The 22,457-nt window shown below is 38.6% G+C and overlaps 3 protein-coding genes across 3 annotated transcripts; all 3 read right to left on the bottom strand.

Moving 5' to 3' along the window:
* Positions 1-5,845: 5,845 nt before the first annotated feature.
* LOC111901349 (receptor-like protein Cf-9 homolog) lies at positions 5,846-8,464 on the bottom strand. The gene has a single exon (XM_023897206.2). The coding sequence runs from the start codon at positions 8,462-8,464 to the stop codon at positions 5,846-5,848; it is 2,619 nt and encodes an 872-aa protein (XP_023752974.1).
* A 4,057-nt stretch (positions 8,465-12,521) lies between these two features.
* On the bottom strand, positions 12,522-15,220 carry LOC111901350 (receptor-like protein 9DC3). Its single transcript, XM_023897207.2, has 3 exons — positions 14,752-15,220; positions 13,840-14,593; positions 12,522-13,566 (listed from the first exon to the last, which is right to left on the bottom strand). Exons 1-3 carry the CDS (start codon positions 15,218-15,220, stop codon positions 12,522-12,524), a joined length of 2,268 nt encoding a protein of 755 aa, XP_023752975.2.
* Positions 15,221-17,189: 1,969 nt separating this feature from the next.
* Positions 17,190-19,973, bottom strand: LOC111901288 (receptor-like protein Cf-9 homolog). Its single transcript, XM_023897141.3, has one exon. The coding sequence runs from the start codon at positions 19,971-19,973 to the stop codon at positions 17,190-17,192; it is 2,784 nt and encodes a 927-aa protein (XP_023752909.3).
* Between the last annotated feature and the right edge of the window lie 2,484 nt (positions 19,974-22,457).

The raw sequence follows: 22,457 nt of genomic DNA, 5'->3' as shown, positions 1-22,457 counted from the left end.
GAGTAGCACGGCGATCTTGGAGAAATCCTTAATAAATCTCCGATAATAGCCGGCCAAACCCAGAAAACTCCTGATCTCGGTAGGTGATCTCGACACCTCCCACCTCATAACCGTCTCGATCTTGGCCGAATCGACCAATATCCCATTCTGGTTAACGAGGTGTCCCAGAAACTGAACCTCTCGTAGCCAGAACTCACACTTGGAGAACTTGGCATAAAGCCTCTCCGGTCTCAGAACTCCAAGGATCTCCCTTAAATGTTCCTCATGCTGCTCTCGGGATCTCGAATACACCAATATGTCGTCGATGAACACGATCACTGAGCGATCCAACATCGGTCTGCACACCCTGTTCATGAGATCCATGAACACCGCCGGTGCGTTGGTGAGACCGAAAGGCATTACCACGAACTCGTAATGCCCATAACGAGTCCGGAATGCTGTCTTCTGGACATCCTCCTCCCGCACCCTCACCTGATGATAACCAGACCTCAAATCGATCTTAGAGAACCAAGATGCTCACTACAATTGATCGAACAAATCATCGATCCTCGGAAAAGGGTAACTGTTCTTAATCGTTAGCTTATTTAACTCACGATAATCAATACACATACGGTGTGAACCATCCTTCTTCTTGACAAAAAGAATAGGCACCCCCCATGGCGAACTACTCGGCCTGATAAATCCCTTTCCAGCAGCTCCTGGAGCTGCGAGGATAACTCCTGCATCTCTGGAGGCGCAAGGCGATAAGGCGCCTTGGTGATAGGCGTAGCTCCCGGAACCAATTCAATACCAAACTCTACCTGCCTCTCCGGAGGCACACCTGGCAACTCCTCTGGAAACACATCCGGGAACTCACGCACTATTGGAACCTCATCAACCGACTTCAGTCTCACTGAATCAACCCTCGCATCCATCACATATGCCACAAATCCCCTACAGACCTGCTGTAGACTCTGTCTCGCTCTGGCGGCCGAACAAAATGTTGACCCCGTACGTGTACCCTCGCCGTACACCGTAAGAACTCCCCCACTAGGGTCTCGAATCGTCACCAATTGACGCTCGCAGTCTATCAAAGCTCCATCTTGGCTCATCCAATCCATACCCACTATAACACAGACGTCCCCCCATCGCGATCGGAACCAGATCTATTAGGAACTCCACACCGAAGATCTCAAGGACACATCCGAAGCATACACTGCTCGCTCGTCAGCTATGGAAACTCGCAGAGGCCAATCCAACGCCTCTGGACGGACACTAATATGCTGACTAAATGCTACGGAAACAAACGACCGACTCACACCCGAGTCAAATAATACCAACGCAGGCACCGAACTCATAAGAAAAGTACCTACGCATAACATCATATAAGCATAAAAACTCAACTCGAATAAAAGGTGAAAAGAGAATACATACCAGCCACAACATCGGGCACCGCGCGGACCTCCTCCGCGGTCAACTGAAATGCTCTCCCACGAGCCTTTGGGGCCTCGGCCTTCACTGGCCAAACCTCAGTAGCCCTAGCAGCAGGCGCAGATCCCTGAAGAAGCTGCGGACACTCGGCCTTCCGATGGCCGGTCTGGTTGCAATGAAAGCAAACCGAAAATCCCTTGGGGGCAATCCCTCGCAATATGCCCCTCCTACCCACACTTGTAGCACACCCCGGCCCTGCACGACCCCTCGTGCCTCTTACCGCACTTCCCACAAGTGCGGCCCTTTCGCGCCCCCAGATCTCGAATCAGCGGGTCTAGCCCGCTTGGCTACTAGCTGAGACTGAGCCGACCGCCGATCCATCCTCTGAGACTCGGCCTCCTCCCTGGCCTGAGTCTCCAACTCGATCTCCCTCTTCCGGACATTTTCCAGGAGCTCAACAAATGTTCGGTAAGTCGAGTTCGCCACGAACTCCCGAATATCTCTCCTCAGCACACTCAGATAACGACTCATACGAGCCTACTCAGACGACACCTTCTCAGGGCAAAACATCGCCCTCTTATGAAACTTCCTGGTGATGACTGCCACAGAATCAGTACCCTGCTTGAGGGTCAAGAACTCCTGAATCAACTGTTCCCTCTCCACCGGGGGAACATACTCCTCTCTGAACATAGCAGTGAACCTCTCCCAGGTCACCTCGGAAATCTCAGCCAAAGTGAAGTTCGCCGTCCCGAACTTCCACCAATCCTTTGCTCCCAGGCAGAGCTGATTCAAGGCGAACCGAACCCTCAAGTGCTCTGGACAAGAACACGTATAGAAACATCCCTCGATGTTAGAGATCCACCTCATAGCGGCAATCGAGTCCTGCGTCCCGTCGAACTCTGGTGGCTTCGTGTTGCTGAACTCCCAGAACAACAACGAGTCACCTCCCTGAGGTCTGGCAGTAGCAGTAGCTGCAGCTGCAGCAGCCTCAGCCAATACTGCGTACCGCTCATCAAAAGTCTCAATCAACGTGGTCTTGATGTCCCCAAACATCTCGGGAATCTCAGCCCGGATGGCAGCAACAACCTCCTCATGAATCAATCGATGGATCTCCTCGTCGCTGACACCACTGCTCTCAGGTGTGTGTCGAGTCCCAACCATGATGCTTCTGAAATACAACAAAAAATATCAGAGACTCGATCGAGTATACACATACTCGATGACGCAATCCTACTTGTCCTCCGTCGTCCAAAAGATTCTTACTTGGAATGCCCACTGATCCGGTGTCTCCAGTAGTACGGGCCCAATACTACTGACCACACCGCATCAGTATTCACTCCAAGTCCTCCTCCTTGGATCTTGGATTACAAGTACTCTACTCTCAAAGCATCTCAGTAGCAGAGATCTCCTAGGCTAAGGCATCACAAATCAGGCCACTCTAGTCCTAATATGTATACCTAGCCTACTCTAGCATGCATAACATAAGATATCTCATAACACATAATGTAAGGGTACTTTTGGGGATTCACCGTTCGGGCGCTGACTGATCGTACACACGGCTCTGCTCTGTTTGTCTCAAAACTCTTTTTACTCTTTTCGAAAGATTTAATTCATTATCAAGATTTTTCCTCAAATCCTCAGTTTGAGTTCAGATACGCTCGAAGATGCATCCGAATCCCTCAAACCAAGGCTCTGATACCAACTTGTAACAACGTAAATTTTCAAAATAATTTTTCGTTTTAAAACATTCATTCATTCATAAAATAATGTCAAACACATTGTATCAAATATTATTGTCACAAAACATCTCCCAGAATCTCTACCAAAACTCCAATGTGTGTGTGCACGAATCATGCCGGCGCCTTCCCGCGCTCATCACTAGTACCTGAAACACATAACACAACAACTGTAAGCATAAATGCTTAGTGAGTTCCCCAAAATACCACATACAGCACATACGCCACTCGAGGCTATAATACGACCCTCCGGTCGATGTGTCTCAGCGGGACCCTCCAGTCCCGTGGCTCGTTGGACCCTCTGGTCCGGTCATAGCTCGTTGGACCCTCCGGTCCGGTCTATATCATCATACAACATACAAATATCACATAGCACATAATCTCATACATAACACATAAGACCCTCTGATCATCACATAGTACCACTCTAGGTAACGTATAGTGAGAAGACTCACCTCAATGTCTCGGTAAATATCTGACTCGGAAGAAGTGTGATCTAGCCTCTGCCTAATCACATAAAGTAATACTCTCATAAATACAACTGTACTCAACCCTAAAAGTCAGCAAGGTCAACGGTCAAATTTTGACCCGACTCATCGAGTGCACTAGGGCGACTCGGCGAGTCTACATGTGTCCACTAACTCTCTTAGATCCTCTCTTGGCACGTCGAGTACTAACCTTGACTCGACGAGTTCCACCTGGCATGAATCGCGGGGCCACCCCGACTCAACTCGGCGAGTTCCAACTTGAACTCAGACCCTCACTCTCCCTGACTCACCGAGTCATTCCCCCAACTCGACAAGTCCACTCACTGAGTGATTAACGAACAACCTTTATACTACTCGTCGTGTCTGTTCTTCGGACTCGGCGAGTTCATGCCATGCACAAACTCAAAACAACTTCTGAGGTCGGATCTGTTCCATACAATCATAGATCTGGCCTCCCCAAGCATGATAATCACGTAAAGTTCGGACCTTGACACACATATAATATCTAAATGGTCCAAAATGGTAATTTAGCCCCAAAAATGACATTCCAAGCTCATGGCTCCCAAAATGACTCATAAAGCTCCAAGGGTTAAGGTCTCTGGACCTCTTTGGGTCCAGATCCGGAACACAAACTCGAGAAGGGACCAAATACACCACTTAATCAACCTCAAAAAGGGTTAGAAAACCCTAACACTAAGAATCAACACCAAAACTGAAAAAGGTGCGAGAATAATACCTCAATACAATCTCTATGAGCTCAAAAACCACCAAAATCGCACCTCCTTCAGCCTCCTCTTGCCTTGAACACTTCCTTCTTGCAAAAACACCCACAAAAGTTCAAGATTGGCCTCTCCTTCCTCACAAACGCTCTAGATCTCTTTAGGGTTTCTCTCTGGGGGTTGGTGGCCGCAAATGACGGCCCTAAGACCCTTTCAATAGGTCTCAAACCCTGGAAATTAGGGTTTCATTAAACAGCGTGGACTCGCCGAGTCCACACGTGAACTCGCTGAGTCCAGCTGTGAACTCGCGTACAAATCTGCGACCATACTCGGCGAGTTTAGACGCCAACTCGCCGAGTCTCCCCCCCCCCCCCCCAACTCCCAAAAATAAAAGAACAAAACATCATACCTGGGAATCCAGGTGTTACAGTGACAAATAGATTATAGATTAACAAATAAGTTAAAATATGCAACCCAATATCATATTATATATGTTAATAATATGTTGTATACAAACTAATATCGAGGGTGGTGGGTGTGTGGGAGAGATGATGATATTTTGTTATGATTTTATAAATCATGTCTAAAATTAAAAAAAAAAAAAAAAAAAAAAAAAAAAAAAAAAAAAAGGTGGAGGGCATTTTTGTCTTTTTAATCAAACATATCCTTAACCAAAGAATCTCAGTAGAATGCAAAATTTAATGGAATTCATTTGATTTTGTCAACCAAACACAATTAGTTCTATCACATTAAGGAAGGTCATGAGGTGTGGAATGGATGATGACTAATACTGTTCCACATAAAAGACCAAAGATGGCATCATGGGCTATGACCTTTGATTCGCAAGTTCCGTACAACCAATCAAGAAAACAACATAAAACTTCCTTCACCAACCATAAAAAGAAGTAACAAACGGAATAAATGTCATCATTACATGCTCTAATTAGTAAATCTAAACCTACAAAAAGCATACTGCTAGATGACTGCATCAGGAAACAACGATGTTGAACAAAATAAGAAGACGACTGATAAGCAAAAAGTAACTGGGAGAGTGCAACAAAATAGAGCCTGATTGTACAACACCAAATCTCTAAATCACACACAAAGATTGTCGCCCTTTCAAATTAATTACGATCGATGGTTACTACAACTAATTTTCCAAATCAACACCTCACATGATAATACGATATACCTAGTCAATTCACCTTTAAGATATGATTACAACCTTAACGCTCCAAGAAATCCACAAACCAAGATTCCCTTAATACTAATGGCGTTGGAAAAAATTTGAACAAAGAAATTATAGAAAGAAAAAGGACAATAAAAAGTAAACCCAAAATTCAAACACCTACAAATCAACGGCTGCATAATCCAAAAGTTCCAAGTGCACCCACAAGTTCTCTACATGTATCGGGGAAATAAAACACAGTAAGCACATTTTAAAGAAACGAAAAAACATGTAAAATACATACATATTGTTCAAAAGCCAAGTTCATTTTCCAATATATACAAATCTTCTCGTGTTTTTCCTTGTGTGGATCATGTGCTCTCCTGCATCAACAATCGCATTGAACCATTTTGGTCGTCCGGTAGACAACATGACATAACCCATGACTAATCCAAGTGTGGTCCCACACCCGTACCCCATCATCACCACTCTCCATGTAAATCCGCTCTCCATATCTTCATCAGCTTCAAGTTGTGTTTCAAGTGGATGCACACACTTTTTGGCTAACGGAAGACCACACAGTTCAGGATTCCCACCGAATGAAGCCTCAAATGTACTAAGTTGTGTTCCTTCTGGTATACGTCCCTTAAGATGGTTTTCAGAGAGATTTAAGAATCCAAGAAAATACAAGTCTGCAAAGCTTTGGGGGATCTCTCCTGTGAGTTGGTTCCAAGATAGGTCCAAGGATTCAATCTGTGAAAGATTCCCTAAAACAGATGGAATCTGACCTATGAGACGGTTGTGGGATAGGTCAAGCACTATGAGTGAAGAAAGAGAACCAATGACTCCCGGGATCTCCCCTTCAAATTTGTTGTTTGATAGATCAACAATTACATAGTCAACCAAAATTTGTGGAAACTCTTGTTCCACGCCTTTCACCGTGGTAGTGACAGAGTAATATTTTCCATATGCAGATAAATATTTTGGTTTAGTGCTATTCTTTACCACGTTCTTCATGGCACTAAAATTTTGCAAATACTTTCGTGGGAGATGGCCTACAAACCTATTATGAGATAAATCGAGGACTCTCATACTTAGAAATACACTTCTATTTGTAGAAGAGGTTTCAATGACACCATGCAACTTGTTTGCTTTGAGGATGAGAACCTGCAGCTTTGGAAGATCGCCTAACCATCCAGGGAATTTGCCATTTAACCGGTTGTTTCCCAAATCTAGTACAATCAAGGACTGACAATTGGACAAGGAACTTGGGACCTTTCCCTGTAATTGATTTCCATTCAAATTCAGTCCCTCTAATTGTTCACAATCCTTGTACACATCAGGGATGCTGCCATGAAAATGATTGTTCCCAATATCTACCATCGAAAGAGAGGGGATAATATTTCCCAAGCATTGTGGGATCACTCCATCAAAACTATTATTCGACATATCCAGAAAATATAGATGTCTCAGGTTGCAAATTGATGAAGGGAATGGTCCTTCAATCTGGTTGGACTTTACATTCAAATACTCTAGAGAAGAGTTGATGTTTCCCAAGCATTGTGGAATCACTCCACTAAAGCTATTGTTGGATATATCCAAATCATATAGATTTCTCATGTTGCAAATTGATGGAGGGAATGCTCCTTGGATCTGGTTGGATTGCAAATACAAATCTTCCATTACATCCCATTGAAATTGTGGCAAGCCTGATATTGAGTTATGTGAGAGATTCAAGTAGTACAGCCTATTTGCTCCTATCTCCCCTGCCCAATCAGGAATGGGGCCATGTATATCGTTATTTGATAGATCTAAAAATGTAAGGATTTTCATGGCTTGTAAAGACTCCGGAAACATATTTAACTTGCAAGAGGCCAAACCTAAGCTCAAAAAATCAGGATTGGCATAGCTGAAGGAATTGTTGGAGACAACAGATAAGCCACTATAAGAGAGATCAAGTGATTGAAGGTTTGGTAGGTTTGATAACAATGCATCGAAATCCCATACACCTGTGAAATTATTCCATGAAAGGTCAAGGCGTGTGAGGTTAATGAATTGGACACATGATGCTGTGGTGGAGCCTTGATTAATCTCTCCATCAGATTGATTGCTCTCAGGGGATAATATCTTTAATGATCGACAACCGAAGAAATCTGATGGTAAGCCTCCACTAAACATGTTAAGTGATAGATCAAACGTTTTAAGGTGCCTAAATTTAACTAGGGGTTTGGGAAGGGACCCCACCAAACCACAAGAAGACAGATCCAAGTAGTTCAAGGAGGTGAGATGGACAATCGAGTCGAGTGTTTCTCCTGAGAAGTTGTTGAAGGAGAGATCTAAACACTTGAGAGGGATGTTAGTGCTCGTGTTAACTTTGGGCAATGGACCAATTAAGTAATTGCCAGACAATTCAAGTTCTTCTAAATATCGAAGATTAAATATGTTATTAGATAGTTTCCCTTTCAAACCAGTATAGCTAAGATGGAGTGATCGTAGAGAAGAGGAGATATTAAGATAAGTAGGTAAAACACAACGTATCTGAACTCCGGGAATCAAGAGCTCTCTCAAATGAGTAGAATTTCGCAGCAGACTCATCAAAACGTAAGGTTGCATTTGCAATCTATAATTATAAGAGACATCAAGAGAAACCAATCTAGAAAGAACTAAGATTTCCCTAGAAATTTGGCCAGCTAACCTACATCCAGAGATGTTGAGATGTGTGAAACTATTAGAAAAGTCATGTGGAAGTTGAGAATCAGTAAGATCATTGTAAGCAAGGTTGAGTGTTTGTAGATGAGGAAGGCGAAAGAGGGTGGAGTTAGGGTGGATGGCACCTCGTAGCATACCACAACTTAGGTCGATACCAATAACATCACCCGTGAAGTGGTTGCAAGTCACACCATTCCACTTACAACAGTCTGTATTCTTGTTCCAGTTCATCATAATTGGATAGTACTCAGAGCCAAGCCAATATTCACATTGGGTATAATCGTATGAAAATTTGATGGGTGAAAGGTTTTGTTTAAAGAGAAGTAAATCAAGGGCTTGTTGAGGAGAGCATTTGTGAGTGTCATTGAAAGAAGAGGAAGAAGAAATAGAGACGAGGAAAAAGAAGAAGGAAAAGAAGAGAAGCATCGTTGAATTACTCATCCTCTTTAATTTGTTATAAACTTTTACACATACCCACATATATATATATATATATATATATATATATATATATATATATATATATATATATATATATATATATATATATATATATATATATATATATATATATATATAAACTTATACTACAATTATTTGCTTGGAGTTGTTAATTAGAGAGCTTAAGGTCTAGTCAACATCCAATAGTTTGTAGTCTAATTCATTTTCTAAACATAAGGTATGAGTTGTTCAGGTCTTCTGAATGGGGTCCTCAATATTTATAATTCTCTCTAATTGTGAAAAATCTCCAACTTCTAATTAACTTATCGATAAAAAGATCAGTTGATGAAACTTCTTCCAGAAGAAGTTAATTAGGAATTAAGTCTTTACATATATATATAATAATACTTTCATGTTGATTTTAGGTTTCCCTAGGTTTTTATTTTTATAGGTGAGATCTTTAGTTATACATTCGTATAAACTTTTTCGGCGAACCGATCTGCACAAGCCACAAGTACATTTAATTCTGAATGGCCGATCGAATTGGGCTATACAAGTTATTTATGAATTGTAAAATTATACCTCTGTTTTTTCTTTTTTTGTTCGCAACTCCATAGGAGTAGCACTCCTTGATTACCATGTTTTAGTTCTTTATTTCTCCTAATATGTTTTTTAATTTTAGTTTTGAGATGTTTTAATAGCTTACTTGATCCCCTAAGTTGTTTGATTTGAGGCTTAATGGGTTTCTAGGTCATCAGTTTATAGCATGTTTTGAACTATATTTGGATTCGAAATGTGGACAAAAATTATGAAGAGACTAGATGGAGAGGAAAATCTGGAGCAAAATCTATAGATAATAAAAGGGAGAGGGATGATAGATTGAACATATTTTGGCTATTTGGCATTTAGCATTTGGCATGTGGTAGGCCTTCAAATAAGTTATGTTATCTAATTGTGTAAAATTTTCAACTCCTACTTGACTGAACAAAATCACATCATTATTACTTAATCAATACTAAACTTTAAAAAATGCACAACTTCCTATATATCAGAAGAGCATGCATAAATGCACACAGCCATGCACACAGGTAACATGAAAAAAAGTGATGCATAGTTCAAATGTAGAGGCACACATTTAATAAGGTGTAAAAACAATTTTTTATATTTTTTTAGGGCCAAAAATGTTTCAGATTTGGAGGAGAAGGTACCTACAGGGTTTCTGCAAAAAGTTCTCATCTGTTTTCTGATTCAATGGTGCATGTGAATGAATGATATTACTTTGTAGCAATGGTCTTGGTCCAAGAAAGTATAAACTTATGAACAAGAAAAATAAAATGTATATGCATCATGTTGATTGAAGTGGCATGACATATATACATAATACAATGATGGCACAAAATCAGAACTTCTTAAGCAGGACATGGACATGGGAAGTACAGAGTCAAAAACATGTGCAACATAATTGGTCTTAAACATGCTCATAAATTGTCTTCCATGATCAAGAATAGACAAGTAAGTAACACATAATGTATGCCCATAAAGTGATGATGATGGTTTAGGCCAAGAACTGAAGTAACCTGGTAGGAACTGAAATGTGAAGCACAAGGTAAGATCAAACTAAATTGAAGTTACAATTTTTGATCTTTTGAAGTCAAACCTATTGACACCGAATCACAATATGTTCAATAACAAAGTTCACACTGCGTGGATATAAACTTACAGGTTTAATCTGTCAATTTTCTAAGGTTGAGTCGTGGCTCAGGTGAGATCGATTGATCTACCGAGGAACCAACACTAGTTGGAGAAACACAATTTCAAAATTGATTCAAAGATTCTTATATTTGACCATAGGAAAAGGAACGTTTGACACAAGTCAAAGCGAACATAACAAGATAAGAAATATAATTTCAAGGATTTAGTCACGCATTTGGGAGAAAATCAACCAGAAATTGACGTTAATTAAGGGAACATACTGAAGGCAACGAACCCTGAGTGACACTCTGTTCCCGAGTCGAAATTAATGAGTGAAGCGGAGAGAAAGAAGAGAATTTGAGAGAAAGAATGAGTCAAAAGTGTTCGTGAGTTTATTTTTTGAAGTGATTTAGTAAGAAAGGAAAAGAAATCACAATATTCTTTTCTCTCCTAATCTTCCTCCCAAATCGAAGAGATTTGGAGAGAAGAGAATCACTGATAAAAAAAATCCCTATGATTACCAAACTACCCCCTATATTCACGTACAACATCACAGGAAAAAAATCGTTGCTTCTCTGACAAGAGTATAATTGTCCACTTTTAGTTTTCATTTCTTTTCCTTCCAACTCAGGAACACAAAGAAAAATAAATTTTCCTTTCCTTTGAACTCGGAAATAGAAAAACACGCTTTATTTTCTTTTCCTTTCCTTTCTTTTCTCTCCATATTTATCTTCTTTTCTTTTCTTTCTTTTAAATGAAACTCGGGAACAGGGTGTGAGAGGCAAAAGACAGGGGGGAAGCGGCAGCAAATGCGATCACAACATTTTAGGGGGCAGTGGCGGAGTCAGATCGCCGGTATATAATTAATATAATAAAAATAATTAAAAATAGATTATTTTCACTAACACAAATTACACAAATCATTTCCATTTCTCATATGAAAAAATCAACACCATTTCTCTGTGTTAGAATATTTTTCTAACACAGGAATCGGTTGAAAATTTTCACTAGCACAAAACTAATTAGAACTTAATAACAAATACTAGTATTATTTTAATATAGATAATGTAATAATATTATTAAAGGATATGTACTCTTTATTACCATGTGGAACTAACAATTCAACTCAATAATGGTTTGGTTATGTGCATGGGGTGTTAAGGGAGGGGCAAAGTGGACAACTGTATAGGACCTAATTTTTTTTTGGGACCCAATTTTTTTATTATATTATATATGTATGTATATTTATATAAAAATAAAAAATTTATAATAACGATAAAGACCATTTTTTCTCGCTCGTCCAGTGCATTTGAGGATATTTAAATCCCTAGGATCGGCCATGGTTATTTGTTCAATGTCCACCTATATAGATAGTTATACTTATCACTAAAGCCTTCCATTAAGTTCTTAATAAACTCAGCTCAACAACACATCTCTTAACTTAAATAACTAGGGAGATCATTAGAAGAACAATGTAATTGGTTTGAAGTCAAACAGATCAGCCAAGCATGAGTTATAGAAAAAACATGAAATCTTTGACTAATTAGTACACAAGCAGTGGTGGGAAGTACACGAGCAGTAGTAAGCCCACAATCTGCTTCTTTCAATTATTAAGGCAATATACTTTGTTCCAAATGCTCCCAAACTTTCCATAACTGATAACTCTTCCAAATGATATCAAATGGATGTAATAAGTCTTACAACTTATTTTATGCTTAATTACATCACACTGAACTATGACTTAATGATCACTAGAGGTCTTGATGTTTCACAAGTTGTATAACGCACTTTTTAATCTAAAATTTTGTGCCAATTGGCTGAGGGGCGCCTTACCAAAAGTCCTAATACGCTAGGCCATAGGCGCTTCGAATCAAATCCTATAAGTACTATTATTATCACTTAATGTATAAAACCTTTAATACATCTCTAAGAAATATAATCCTAATTGTAAATTCAACATAAAACCAAACAAACTTCATATACACCATGATCTTGGCACTTACAAATCAATAACTGCATAATATAAAAGTTCTATGTGCTCCGATGGGTTTCGTTGCCTATATATAGAAAATTGGATACATAAAACAAGTAAACCATTTGGTGCATTCTCAAGAAATAGAAAAACACGTAAACTAGATACCAATCACAAGATAATTTTTTATTCATTTGGATGCCCACACTTTTTGGGTAACGGAAGACCACAGAGTTCTGGATTCCCTCCAAATGAATTGGTAAATGTACCGAATTGTGTTCCTGATGGAATACGTCCCATAAGATGGTTTTGCGAGAGGTTTAAGAATCTAAGAAATTTCAATTCTGCAAGGCTTCTAGGGATCTCTCCGTTGAGTTTGTTCCAAGATAGATCTAAGTATTCAATCTCCGAGAGATTCCCTAAAACATATGGAATTCGACCCGTGAGGCTGTTGTGGGATAGGTCAAGCACCTTAAGTGAAGTAAGGTAACCGATTACGCTCGGAATCTCCCCATCAAATTTATTGTTCGATAGATCCAAAATTACATAATCAACCAAAATTTGTGGAATCACTTGCTCCAAGCCTTTCACCACACTGACGGAGTAATAATTTCCACCCACTGGAAAAGATTTTGGTTTTGTGCTATTCATTACCGTGTTCTTCATGGCATTGAAATTTCGTAAATACTCTCGTGGAGGATGGCCTGCAAATTCATTATGAGATAAGTCCAGAACTCTCATGCTTGGAAATGCACTTTTAATTGTAGATGGGGTTTCAATGAGACCATGTAACTTGTTTGATTTAAGGGCAAGAACTTGCAGCATTGGGAGATCGCCTAACCATTCGGGGAATGTGTCATTTAATTGGTTGTTCCCCAGATCTAAGACCTTCAAGTATTGGCATTTGGACAAGGAACGTGGGATTTCTCCTTGTAATTGATTTCCATTGAAAATAAGCCCCTCTAATTGTCCACACTCTTCATACACATTTGGAATAGTGCCATGGAAATGATTGTTCCCCATATCTACCATCAAAAGAGAGGAGATGACATTTCCCAAGCATTGTGGAATCACTCCACCAAAATTATTATCAGACATATCCAGAAATGTTAGAGCGCTGAGGTTGCAAATTAATGGAGGGAAGAATCCTTGAATCAGATTGGACTTGAGATTCAAATACTCTAGAGAGAAGCTGATATCTCCCAAGCATTGTGGAATCACACCACTAAAGCTATTATTGGATATATCCAGACAAAATTAGATTTATCAGGTTGCAAATTGATGGAGGGAATGGTCCTTGAATCTGGTTGGACTGCAGATACAGATAATTTATTCCATCTTGTTGAAATTGTGGCAAGCCTGTTATGGAGTTATATGAGAGATCCAACTAATCCAACAAATCGCCTCCGATCTCCCCTGCCCAATGAGGAATGTGGCATGTATGCTATTATTTGATAAATCTAAAAATGAAAGATTTTTCATGGCTCGTAAGGACTCTGGAAACAAATTTAATCTGCAAGATGCCAAACCTAAGAAGGAGAATTCAGGGTTGACATAGCTGGAAGAATTGTCGGAGACAACAGATAAGCCACTATCAGATAGCATAAGCAATTGAAGGTTTGGTAGGCTTGATAGCAATACTTCAAGCTCCCACAAACCTGTGAAATTATTTGATGAAAGGCCAAGGTGAGTGAGGTTGACGAGTTGGATAATTGATGGTGATGTGGAGCCTCCATTAATCTCCCCTTCCAACTGATTGTTGTCAAGGGATAATCTCTTTAATGATCGACAGTTGAACAACTCTGATGCCAATCCTCCAGTAAAGATGTTATTACCAAGATAAAGGTTTTCTAGCAATGGAAGAGTAAACAATAAAGAAGGCAACGTTCCTTTAAGCATGTTACCTTCTACATTAAGAGTAGTAAGATTCTTAAGGTTAACAAGAGATTTAGGAAGGGACCCCACTAAACCACATGAAGAGAGACCCAAGTGGCTCAAAGATTTGAGATGACCAATCGAGTCAGGTATCTCTCCTGATAAGTTGGTGAAGGAGAGATGTAACCACTTGAGAGGGACGTTAATGCTCATGTTGACTTTGGGTATTGGACCAGTGACAAACGAATTGCCTCTCAAGTGAAGTTTCTCTAAATATTGAAGATTCAAGATGTTATCAGGTAACTTCCCTTGCAAACCAGTGTAGCTAAGATCGAGTGATTTTAGAGAAGAACTGAGATCAAGATAAGTGGGTAAAACCCAACCTAAAATATTAAGTTCAGAAATCAAGAGCTCTCTCAAATGAGTAGAATTTCGCAGCATACTCTTCAAAACATAAGGTTGCATTTGCAATCCATTATTCCCAGAGAGATCAAATTAGGAGGAAATGAGATTTCCGAAGAGATTTCACCTATAAACCTACATCGAGAGATGTTGAGATGTGTGAGACTATTAGAAAAGTCATGTGGAAGTTGGGAATCAGTAAGATCATTGTAAGCAAGGTTAAGTGTTTGGAGATGAGGAAGGCGAAAGAGGGTGGTGTTAGGGTGGATGCTACCTTGTAGCATTCCACAACTCAAGTCAATGCTTATAACATCACCCGTGAAGTGGTTACAAGTGACACCATTCCACTTGCAACAATCTGTATTCTTGTTCCAGTTCATCATGATTGGATAATAATAATGAGAACCAAGCCAATCTTGGCATGGGGAATAATATGGGGGGTAACCGAATGAGAAATTGATGGAGGAAAGGTTTTGTTTAAAGAGAAGCAAATCAAGGGTCTGTTGAGGAGAGCATTTGTGAGTGGTGGCATTGAAAGAAGAGGAAGAAGCAACAAAGATGAAGAAAAAGAAAAGGGAGAAGAAGAGAAGCACCTTTGAATTACTCATCCTCTTTAATCTGCTATAAACATTTGAACATGCTCAAGTATATATACTCAATTCTAGTATAAAAAGTATATGTTTGGAGTTGCTATCCGACACCTTTGATAGCTATTATTGTCTTTATTGACGTTTGAACTTAGAGATAATTAATTTTTGGCGGTACATAGAGAATTACCAAAATATCCCTAACTTTAATTAAATGATTCTATGATAATACGATACCTCAGTCATACGTAAAAGCCCAACGAAGTTTGCAATATTTAGGGAAAATGACTTAAAAGCCCAACGAAGTTTTCAAACTGTTCAAAAAATCTCAATCATGTTTTGTTTGTTCAAAAAAACCCAACAAACTTAACATTTTACTAAGTTACACTTTCCTGAAAGTCAAATAAGAGAAACAGATGACGTGGCTTATTACCGTATCGGGAAAATGACGTGTTAGACCAATGAAATTTCCAAAACGTTTAAAAAACCCCAATCATGTTTTGACTGTTCAAAAAAACCCCAACAAACTTAAACAAAACAAAACTGGGATTTTTTTGAACGGTTTGGAACTTTGTTGGACTTTTTAGACAAAATGTTAAATTCATTGGGTTTTCTTGAACAGACAAAACATGATTGAGGTTTTTTGAATGGTTTCAAAACTTTGTTGGGTCTTTAAATCATTTTCCCGCAATATTTATTCATTTGGATTTTTGTATAACTATATATTTAGATATTTTATCAAACATATATATTTTATTTGTCACAAAACAGAACATAATGCTAAAATGGTCGTTTTCAGTAATCAACACAGCCAGTCAGATACGTAATCAAACAACATAATTTCAATGAGAGGCAGTTCGACTCGGATATGACTCAATCATTAACTATGATTTAATTGTTGACTACTTGTGTGGACTTTTCAACTACAATTTATAATTAAAGTACAATTTTTTGTCCCTGTGGTTTGTTGATTTTAATAGATATGGTCCAGGAAAAGAACTATTAACATTATACCTGAAATGTTAACTTTTGTCATGCTTTTAGCCAAACATTAAATATATACAAATCGTCATTTTGCCCCTATCTTCTTGATCTCCTACATCTTTATTCTCAATAAACCCTTAAATTCAATACTTAAACCCCAAAACACAATTGATTAAAATTTTAGGGTTTTTTCATTATTTTATATCAATAACCAAAAAATTAGGACTTTTCTGAACAGTACCTTTAAACTAATGTATATTATATGATCTAAGTTAATATGTATCATTCCCCGTCTTCTTTCTTGCGCTCTTTCTAGTCTCGCCGTGTGTTTTCGTTGTCGTCGTCGAACCCAACAACAAAAAGCTCACTCACAAGCATCATTAACTCCATCGATGGATGATTTTGGAAAATCGATGGAGTTAGCGATGCTTGTGAGTGAGCTTTTGTTGTTGAGTTCGACGACGGCGACAAAAACACACCGTGAACTTAGAAAGAGTGCAAGAAAGAAGATGGAGAATGGTACGTATTAACTTATATCATATAATGTACATTAGTTTAAATGTAATATTCAAAAAAAATCCAAATATTTTAGTTATTGGTAAAAAATAATGAAAAAAAAAACCCAAAATTTTGATCAATTAATGAAAAAGACGAGATACTAGCCCAAAAATTAATTTAGGATTAAACCGTAAATTGGCCCAAAATATTAGGACTTTTTTGGAGATTTCCCGAGTAAGATTTAATAACATTAAAGCAATCAAAATAACAAAAGTATATACTCTAACTGCTATTAATTAAGATTCTACATGCATTAAAACATGTTCACCCACCTACCAACTAACTTAAGTAATAAATATATACAAAATAATCCAAATTCGAAAAACACTAAAAACAAACATAACTAAGAATAAATAAATTTATCTTTGAAAAAAAAAAAAAAAGAAGAAGGTGTGTATCATATTCAGGTCAGGAAAACATGTGAAGCACATACCATACAGAAACTAGTTTACTTCCCAATAAATATGTATCTTCTTCTTATTTTGTTTTTCCTTGTCTGGATCATATGCTCTGCTGCATCGAATATTGCATTTAACCACTTTGCTTTTCCGGTTGACAACATTACATATGCTATAACAAATCCAGGTAGGGTGCCACATCCATATCCCAACATCACCACTTTCCATGTAAACCCACTCTCATCTTCATCTCCATCACCATCAGTAACTTCATGTTGTGGGGAACGTGGATGCTCACAATGCTTGGTCAACGGAAACCCACACAATCCCAAATTCCCTTCGAAAGACCTCCCTTCAAATGTGTTGAATTGTGTTCCTTGTGGAATACGTCCCACAAGATGATTTTGTGAGAGGTCTAACACTGCAAGATTATTGATGTCTGCAAGACTTTGAGGGATCTCTCCTGTAAGTTTGTTCCATGATAGGTCCAATGATTCAATCTCCAAGAGACTACCCAGAGTATGTGGGATTCCACCATTGAGGTTGTTATGGGATAAGTTGAGCACTATAAGTGAGTTAAGAGTGCCAATGATGTCAGGAATCTCTCCTTCAAATTTGTTACTGGATAGATCAAGAATTGTATAGTCAACCAAAAGCTGTGGAAATGGAAGTTGATGACCTTTCACCCCAACTACTATAGAGTAATACTTTCCATTGAATTCGAAATATTCTGGTGTCAAGCCCATCCGTACCGCATCCTTCATGGCATTGAAATATTGAAAATATTTCCCGGGAAGATGTCCTGCAAACTGGTTATGAGATATGTCGAGAACTCGTAGAAGTGAAAATGGGGGTTTAATTGTAGAAGATGTTTCAATAGGACCATGAAAATTGTTAGATTTAAGAACAAGAACCTGCAGCCCTGGAAGGTCTCCTAACCAGCCAGGAAATGTGCCATACAACTGGTTGTTTCCCAAATCAAGTATTTCCAAATCTCTACATTTGGATAAAAAAATGGGAACCTCTCCATCAAATTGATTTCCATTCAAAATAAGCCACTTTAATTGTCGATTATATGCGCACACATTTGGAATGGTTCCATTAAAAAGATTGGTCCCTAAATGTATCATCCCAAGAGAGCTCATATTTCCAAAGCATTGTGGAATCACTCCATCAAATCTATTATTGGACATATCAAGATATTCTAGATTTCTCATGTTGCAAATTGATGGAGGGAATGGTCCTTGAATCATGTTGGACTTGATGGACATTTGAGTTACTCCACCCCATTGAAACTGTGGCAAGTTTGTAATAGAGTTATTTGAGAGATCCACAGCAATCAACTGATTTCCTCCTATCTCCCCTACCCAATCAGGAATATGACCCCCTATGTTGTTGCCATATAATAATAAATATTGAAGATTTTTCATAGCTCGTAAGGACTCTGGAAACACATTTAGGTTGCAAGATGCTAAATTTAAAAACCAGAAATTAGGGTTGACATAGGTAGGGGAATCGTCGCTGAGAACAGTTAAGCCACTATAGGAGAGATCGAGTCCTGTAAGGTTTGGTAGGCTTGATAACAAGGTTTCGAAATTCCATACACCTTTGAAATTATTCGATTGAAGGTCAAGGAGACTGAGGTTGATGAGTTGGATGAATAACAAAGGAGTGGAGGCTTGATTAATCTCGCTATCTAATTGGTTCGCACGAAGGATTAACTGTTTTAATGACCGACACTTGAACAACTCTGATGGTAAGCCTCCACTAAACAAGTTAAAACCAAGAACAACGTCTTCTATTAAGGGAAGAGTAAACAACGAAGAAGGCAACGTTCCATTAAGCATGTTACCTTCTACATTAAGAGTGGTAAGATGTGTAAGGTTAAATATGGATTTGGGAAACGCCCCCAGCAAACTACAAGAAGAAAGATCCAAATATTTCAAGGACGTGAGATGTCCGATTGAGTCTAATGTATCTCCTGATAAATTGGTGGATGAGAGGCCCAAATACTTTAGAGGGATGTTAATGCTCTTGTTAACATTGGGCAATGGACCAGTAAGGTACCAATTGTTTGCCAAGTCAAGTTTTTCCAAATAGGGAAGATTGAAGATGTTATCAGGTAATTTCCCTTGCAAACCAGTCCAGCTAAGATCCAGCGATTTAAGAGAAGAAGAGATATTAAGAGAAGTGGGTAAAACCCAACCTATATCAACATGAGCCATGACAACCTCTCTCAAATGAGTGGAATTTCGCAAAAGATTCCTTAAAACATAAGGATTCATTTTCAATCCATTGTTTGAAGAGAGATCAAGAGAAACCAATTTAGGAAGGAACAAGATTTCCACAGGAATATCGCCGACAAGCCCACATGAAGAGATATTTAGATGTGTGAGACTATTGGAAAACCTACCAATTTCAGGTGGAAGTTGGGAAGCAGTAAAATCATTGTAAGCAAGGTTTAGTTTTTGGAGATGAGGAAGATCAAAGAGGGAGGTGTTAGGGTGGATGATACCTTGTAGCATCCCACAACTGAGGTCGATACCAATAACATCACCAGTGATGTGGTTGCATGTGATACCATCCCACATGCAACAATCAGTATTCATGCTCCACTTCATCATAATTGGATGATAATCAGAACCAAGCAAACGACGACATGCCAAATCATCCGGGGCATGCATTGAAGAAAGGTTTTGTTTAAAGAGAAGCAACGCAAGGGTCTGCTGAGGAGAGCATTTGGGGGTGGTATTGAAAGAAGAGGAAGAAGCAAAACAGATAAAGGGAAAGAAAAGAAAAAGGAAAAAGGAGAGAAGCAACTTTGAATTACTCATTTTTATTGAATTTTTAAGAACTTTTACACTTGCTACAAATAGATGTGGTATTTTGAATAGATTGAACTCAGAAAAAATAAATAAATAAAAATAGCATTTTATAATATTATGCTTGCATCTTACTTGAATGGAAAGCTGGCGCTTATAAAAATATTCGCATTATAAACCAATAATTTATGTCAATCAGTAGCAAAGAGGTTGGATGGGATTAAATAATTGTTTGTATTATCAAGTATGGGATTTTTTTTTTTTTTTCAAAATGGTTGACTATGCTGGACATAATTTATGTGTATCGATTGTGTCACGTAGTAGTCAAATAATTGTGTTGTAGCTTGTTTGTTATCCAGCAATAAATGTGATCCAGATTCTAGAAATAGGGGCGGATGTACAGTAGTATAGCTGAGGGGAGAGATGCCCCTAATTAATGTGGCCCCACGTATAGATTTTATCTTAAAAAAATAATATTTTGTCAACTTATCTGTCAGTATTGCCCTCGATGAATGAAGAAACAAGACACTGAACCTGATGTTTAAATTCATTGACCAACATGTTAATAATATAGGCTGCAGGCTGCAGTTGATCTTGTTTAAAATTTGTATAGATAGATTTATATTGTATATATGTATAAGTCATCTTAGAAAAACTGATGCTCATCCAGGGTGTTTTGCAGGTTCTTGATTGTGCTCTGTGTAGCTTGCTTCTCATTTGTCATCTTTGGCAGTTTTACTCTTGTACAAGTACATGTACTTTATTGCATTATTAGTTCATCCCATCAACAATATTAATTGTGTTGCTAATTCTGTCAAAACGCCATATCATTGTTGTAATTCCAAGTCGAAACAATGTTTAGTAGTTATGTGTTGTTTGTTGATATTAGACTATAATAATATAGGGTGTAGAGTGTAAATGTATCTATTATATATTTATGTCATATGTATGTGATCAATCCTTAATACAATTATCAAGTTTTACTTGGTATTAGAGTCGGCGTCTCGCACCCCCGTGACTTAGCACATCTGTGTCTTTCGTCATCGAGCCTCCGACTCTAAGGGGAGTGTTAGTGTATCTCACATCGGTGCAACACAATAATATATGTGGCTATATATGTTGGAGACCATATTCTCTCCACAAGGCTCTTTTGGAGAGACAATATTGGGCTCCACATATATTTATATGGTATTAGAGCCGCTTAATCACCCTAACCCTAAATCAAAATCCTTTGCCCACAAGAGAAGCCACACTTTCTAAAGTCGTCAATCCTGCTAGAGGCCACCACCTTCAGCCAACTATACTATATAGATCACACCTCCCAAGCGTCTACCTAATGGCTGACCTACACAGGATCTAGTCAACATGTTATACATGACTTACATAGCTTTGACAAAATCGAGCCCTATTATGGCGGAGACGATCTCCATGTTGACAATGGTAAGGGTCTACCCATCCTTCATGTTGGTTCCTCAAAACTTTACTCACCTAACAAATCTTTATCTTTAAAACAAATCCTTCATGTTCTTGATATAAAACACAATCTTCTTTCTGTTCAAAAAATTTGTCTTGACAACCATGTTTATTTTAAATTTCATGCTTCTTCTTTTGCTGTCAAGGACTCGACTACCCACATTATCCTCATCACTGGTCTAAGTAATGGTGGGACTTACTCGGTCTGTCTACTTCATATTCAACCACTTCCTAAGATTGTGTTTTCTGTTGTTCGTGCTTCCTCCCAGATTTGGCATCAGCGGCTTGGACATCAGCTTTTATAGTCTATGTTATCTAAATATCAGTTACCTTTGTCAAATAAATGTTCTCCTTCTGTTTGTGACTCGTGTTTGATTGGAAAATCGTCTAAGCTACACTTACCACCTTCTTACAAAAGTTTTCATATCTTAGATCTTGTATTTTGTGATGTGTGGGGTCCAGCACCCGTTACTTCCTTTTATGGCCATACTTTTTTTTTCTTTGTGTTGATCATTACTCTAGCTTTTGTGATTCTTTCCTCTCAAATTAAAATCTGATGTTTTCCCAACCTTTAAAAGCTTTCTTCTCATGGCTGAAAGACAATTTCAAACAAAACTCAAAATCGTTCAAACTGATTGGGGCGTTGAGTTCCGCAATCTCTCCCAATTCTTTTCTCCCCTCAGTATTATTCATAGACTTTCTTGTCTACATACAAGTGAATAAAACAATTTTGTAGAACTACGACATCGACACGTTGTCGAAACCAGTTTGACCGTACTTATTCAATCTAGCATCCCACAAAAGTTTTGCCACTTTGCCTTTGAAACTTTTGTCTATCTCATAAATCGACTGCCCTCACGAAATATAAACAATACATCACCCTTTGAATCTTCCACCATAAACCATGCTTCTCTTTCCTCCAAGTCTTCGGTTGTCAGTGTTATCCCCATCTTCATCCTTACAACAAACACAAGATGGACTTTCGTTCCACTCTGTGTGTCTTCTTGGGCTACAGCCCTTCAC

Source organism: Lactuca sativa, chromosome 2, assembly GCF_002870075.4.
Source record: "Lactuca sativa cultivar Salinas chromosome 2, Lsat_Salinas_v11, whole genome shotgun sequence".
In the NCBI taxonomy this organism is placed as follows: domain Eukaryota; kingdom Viridiplantae; phylum Streptophyta; class Magnoliopsida; order Asterales; family Asteraceae; genus Lactuca; species Lactuca sativa.
The sequence above is the reverse complement of the archived record's forward strand: the minus strand, read 5'-3'. Positions and strand labels throughout refer to the sequence as shown.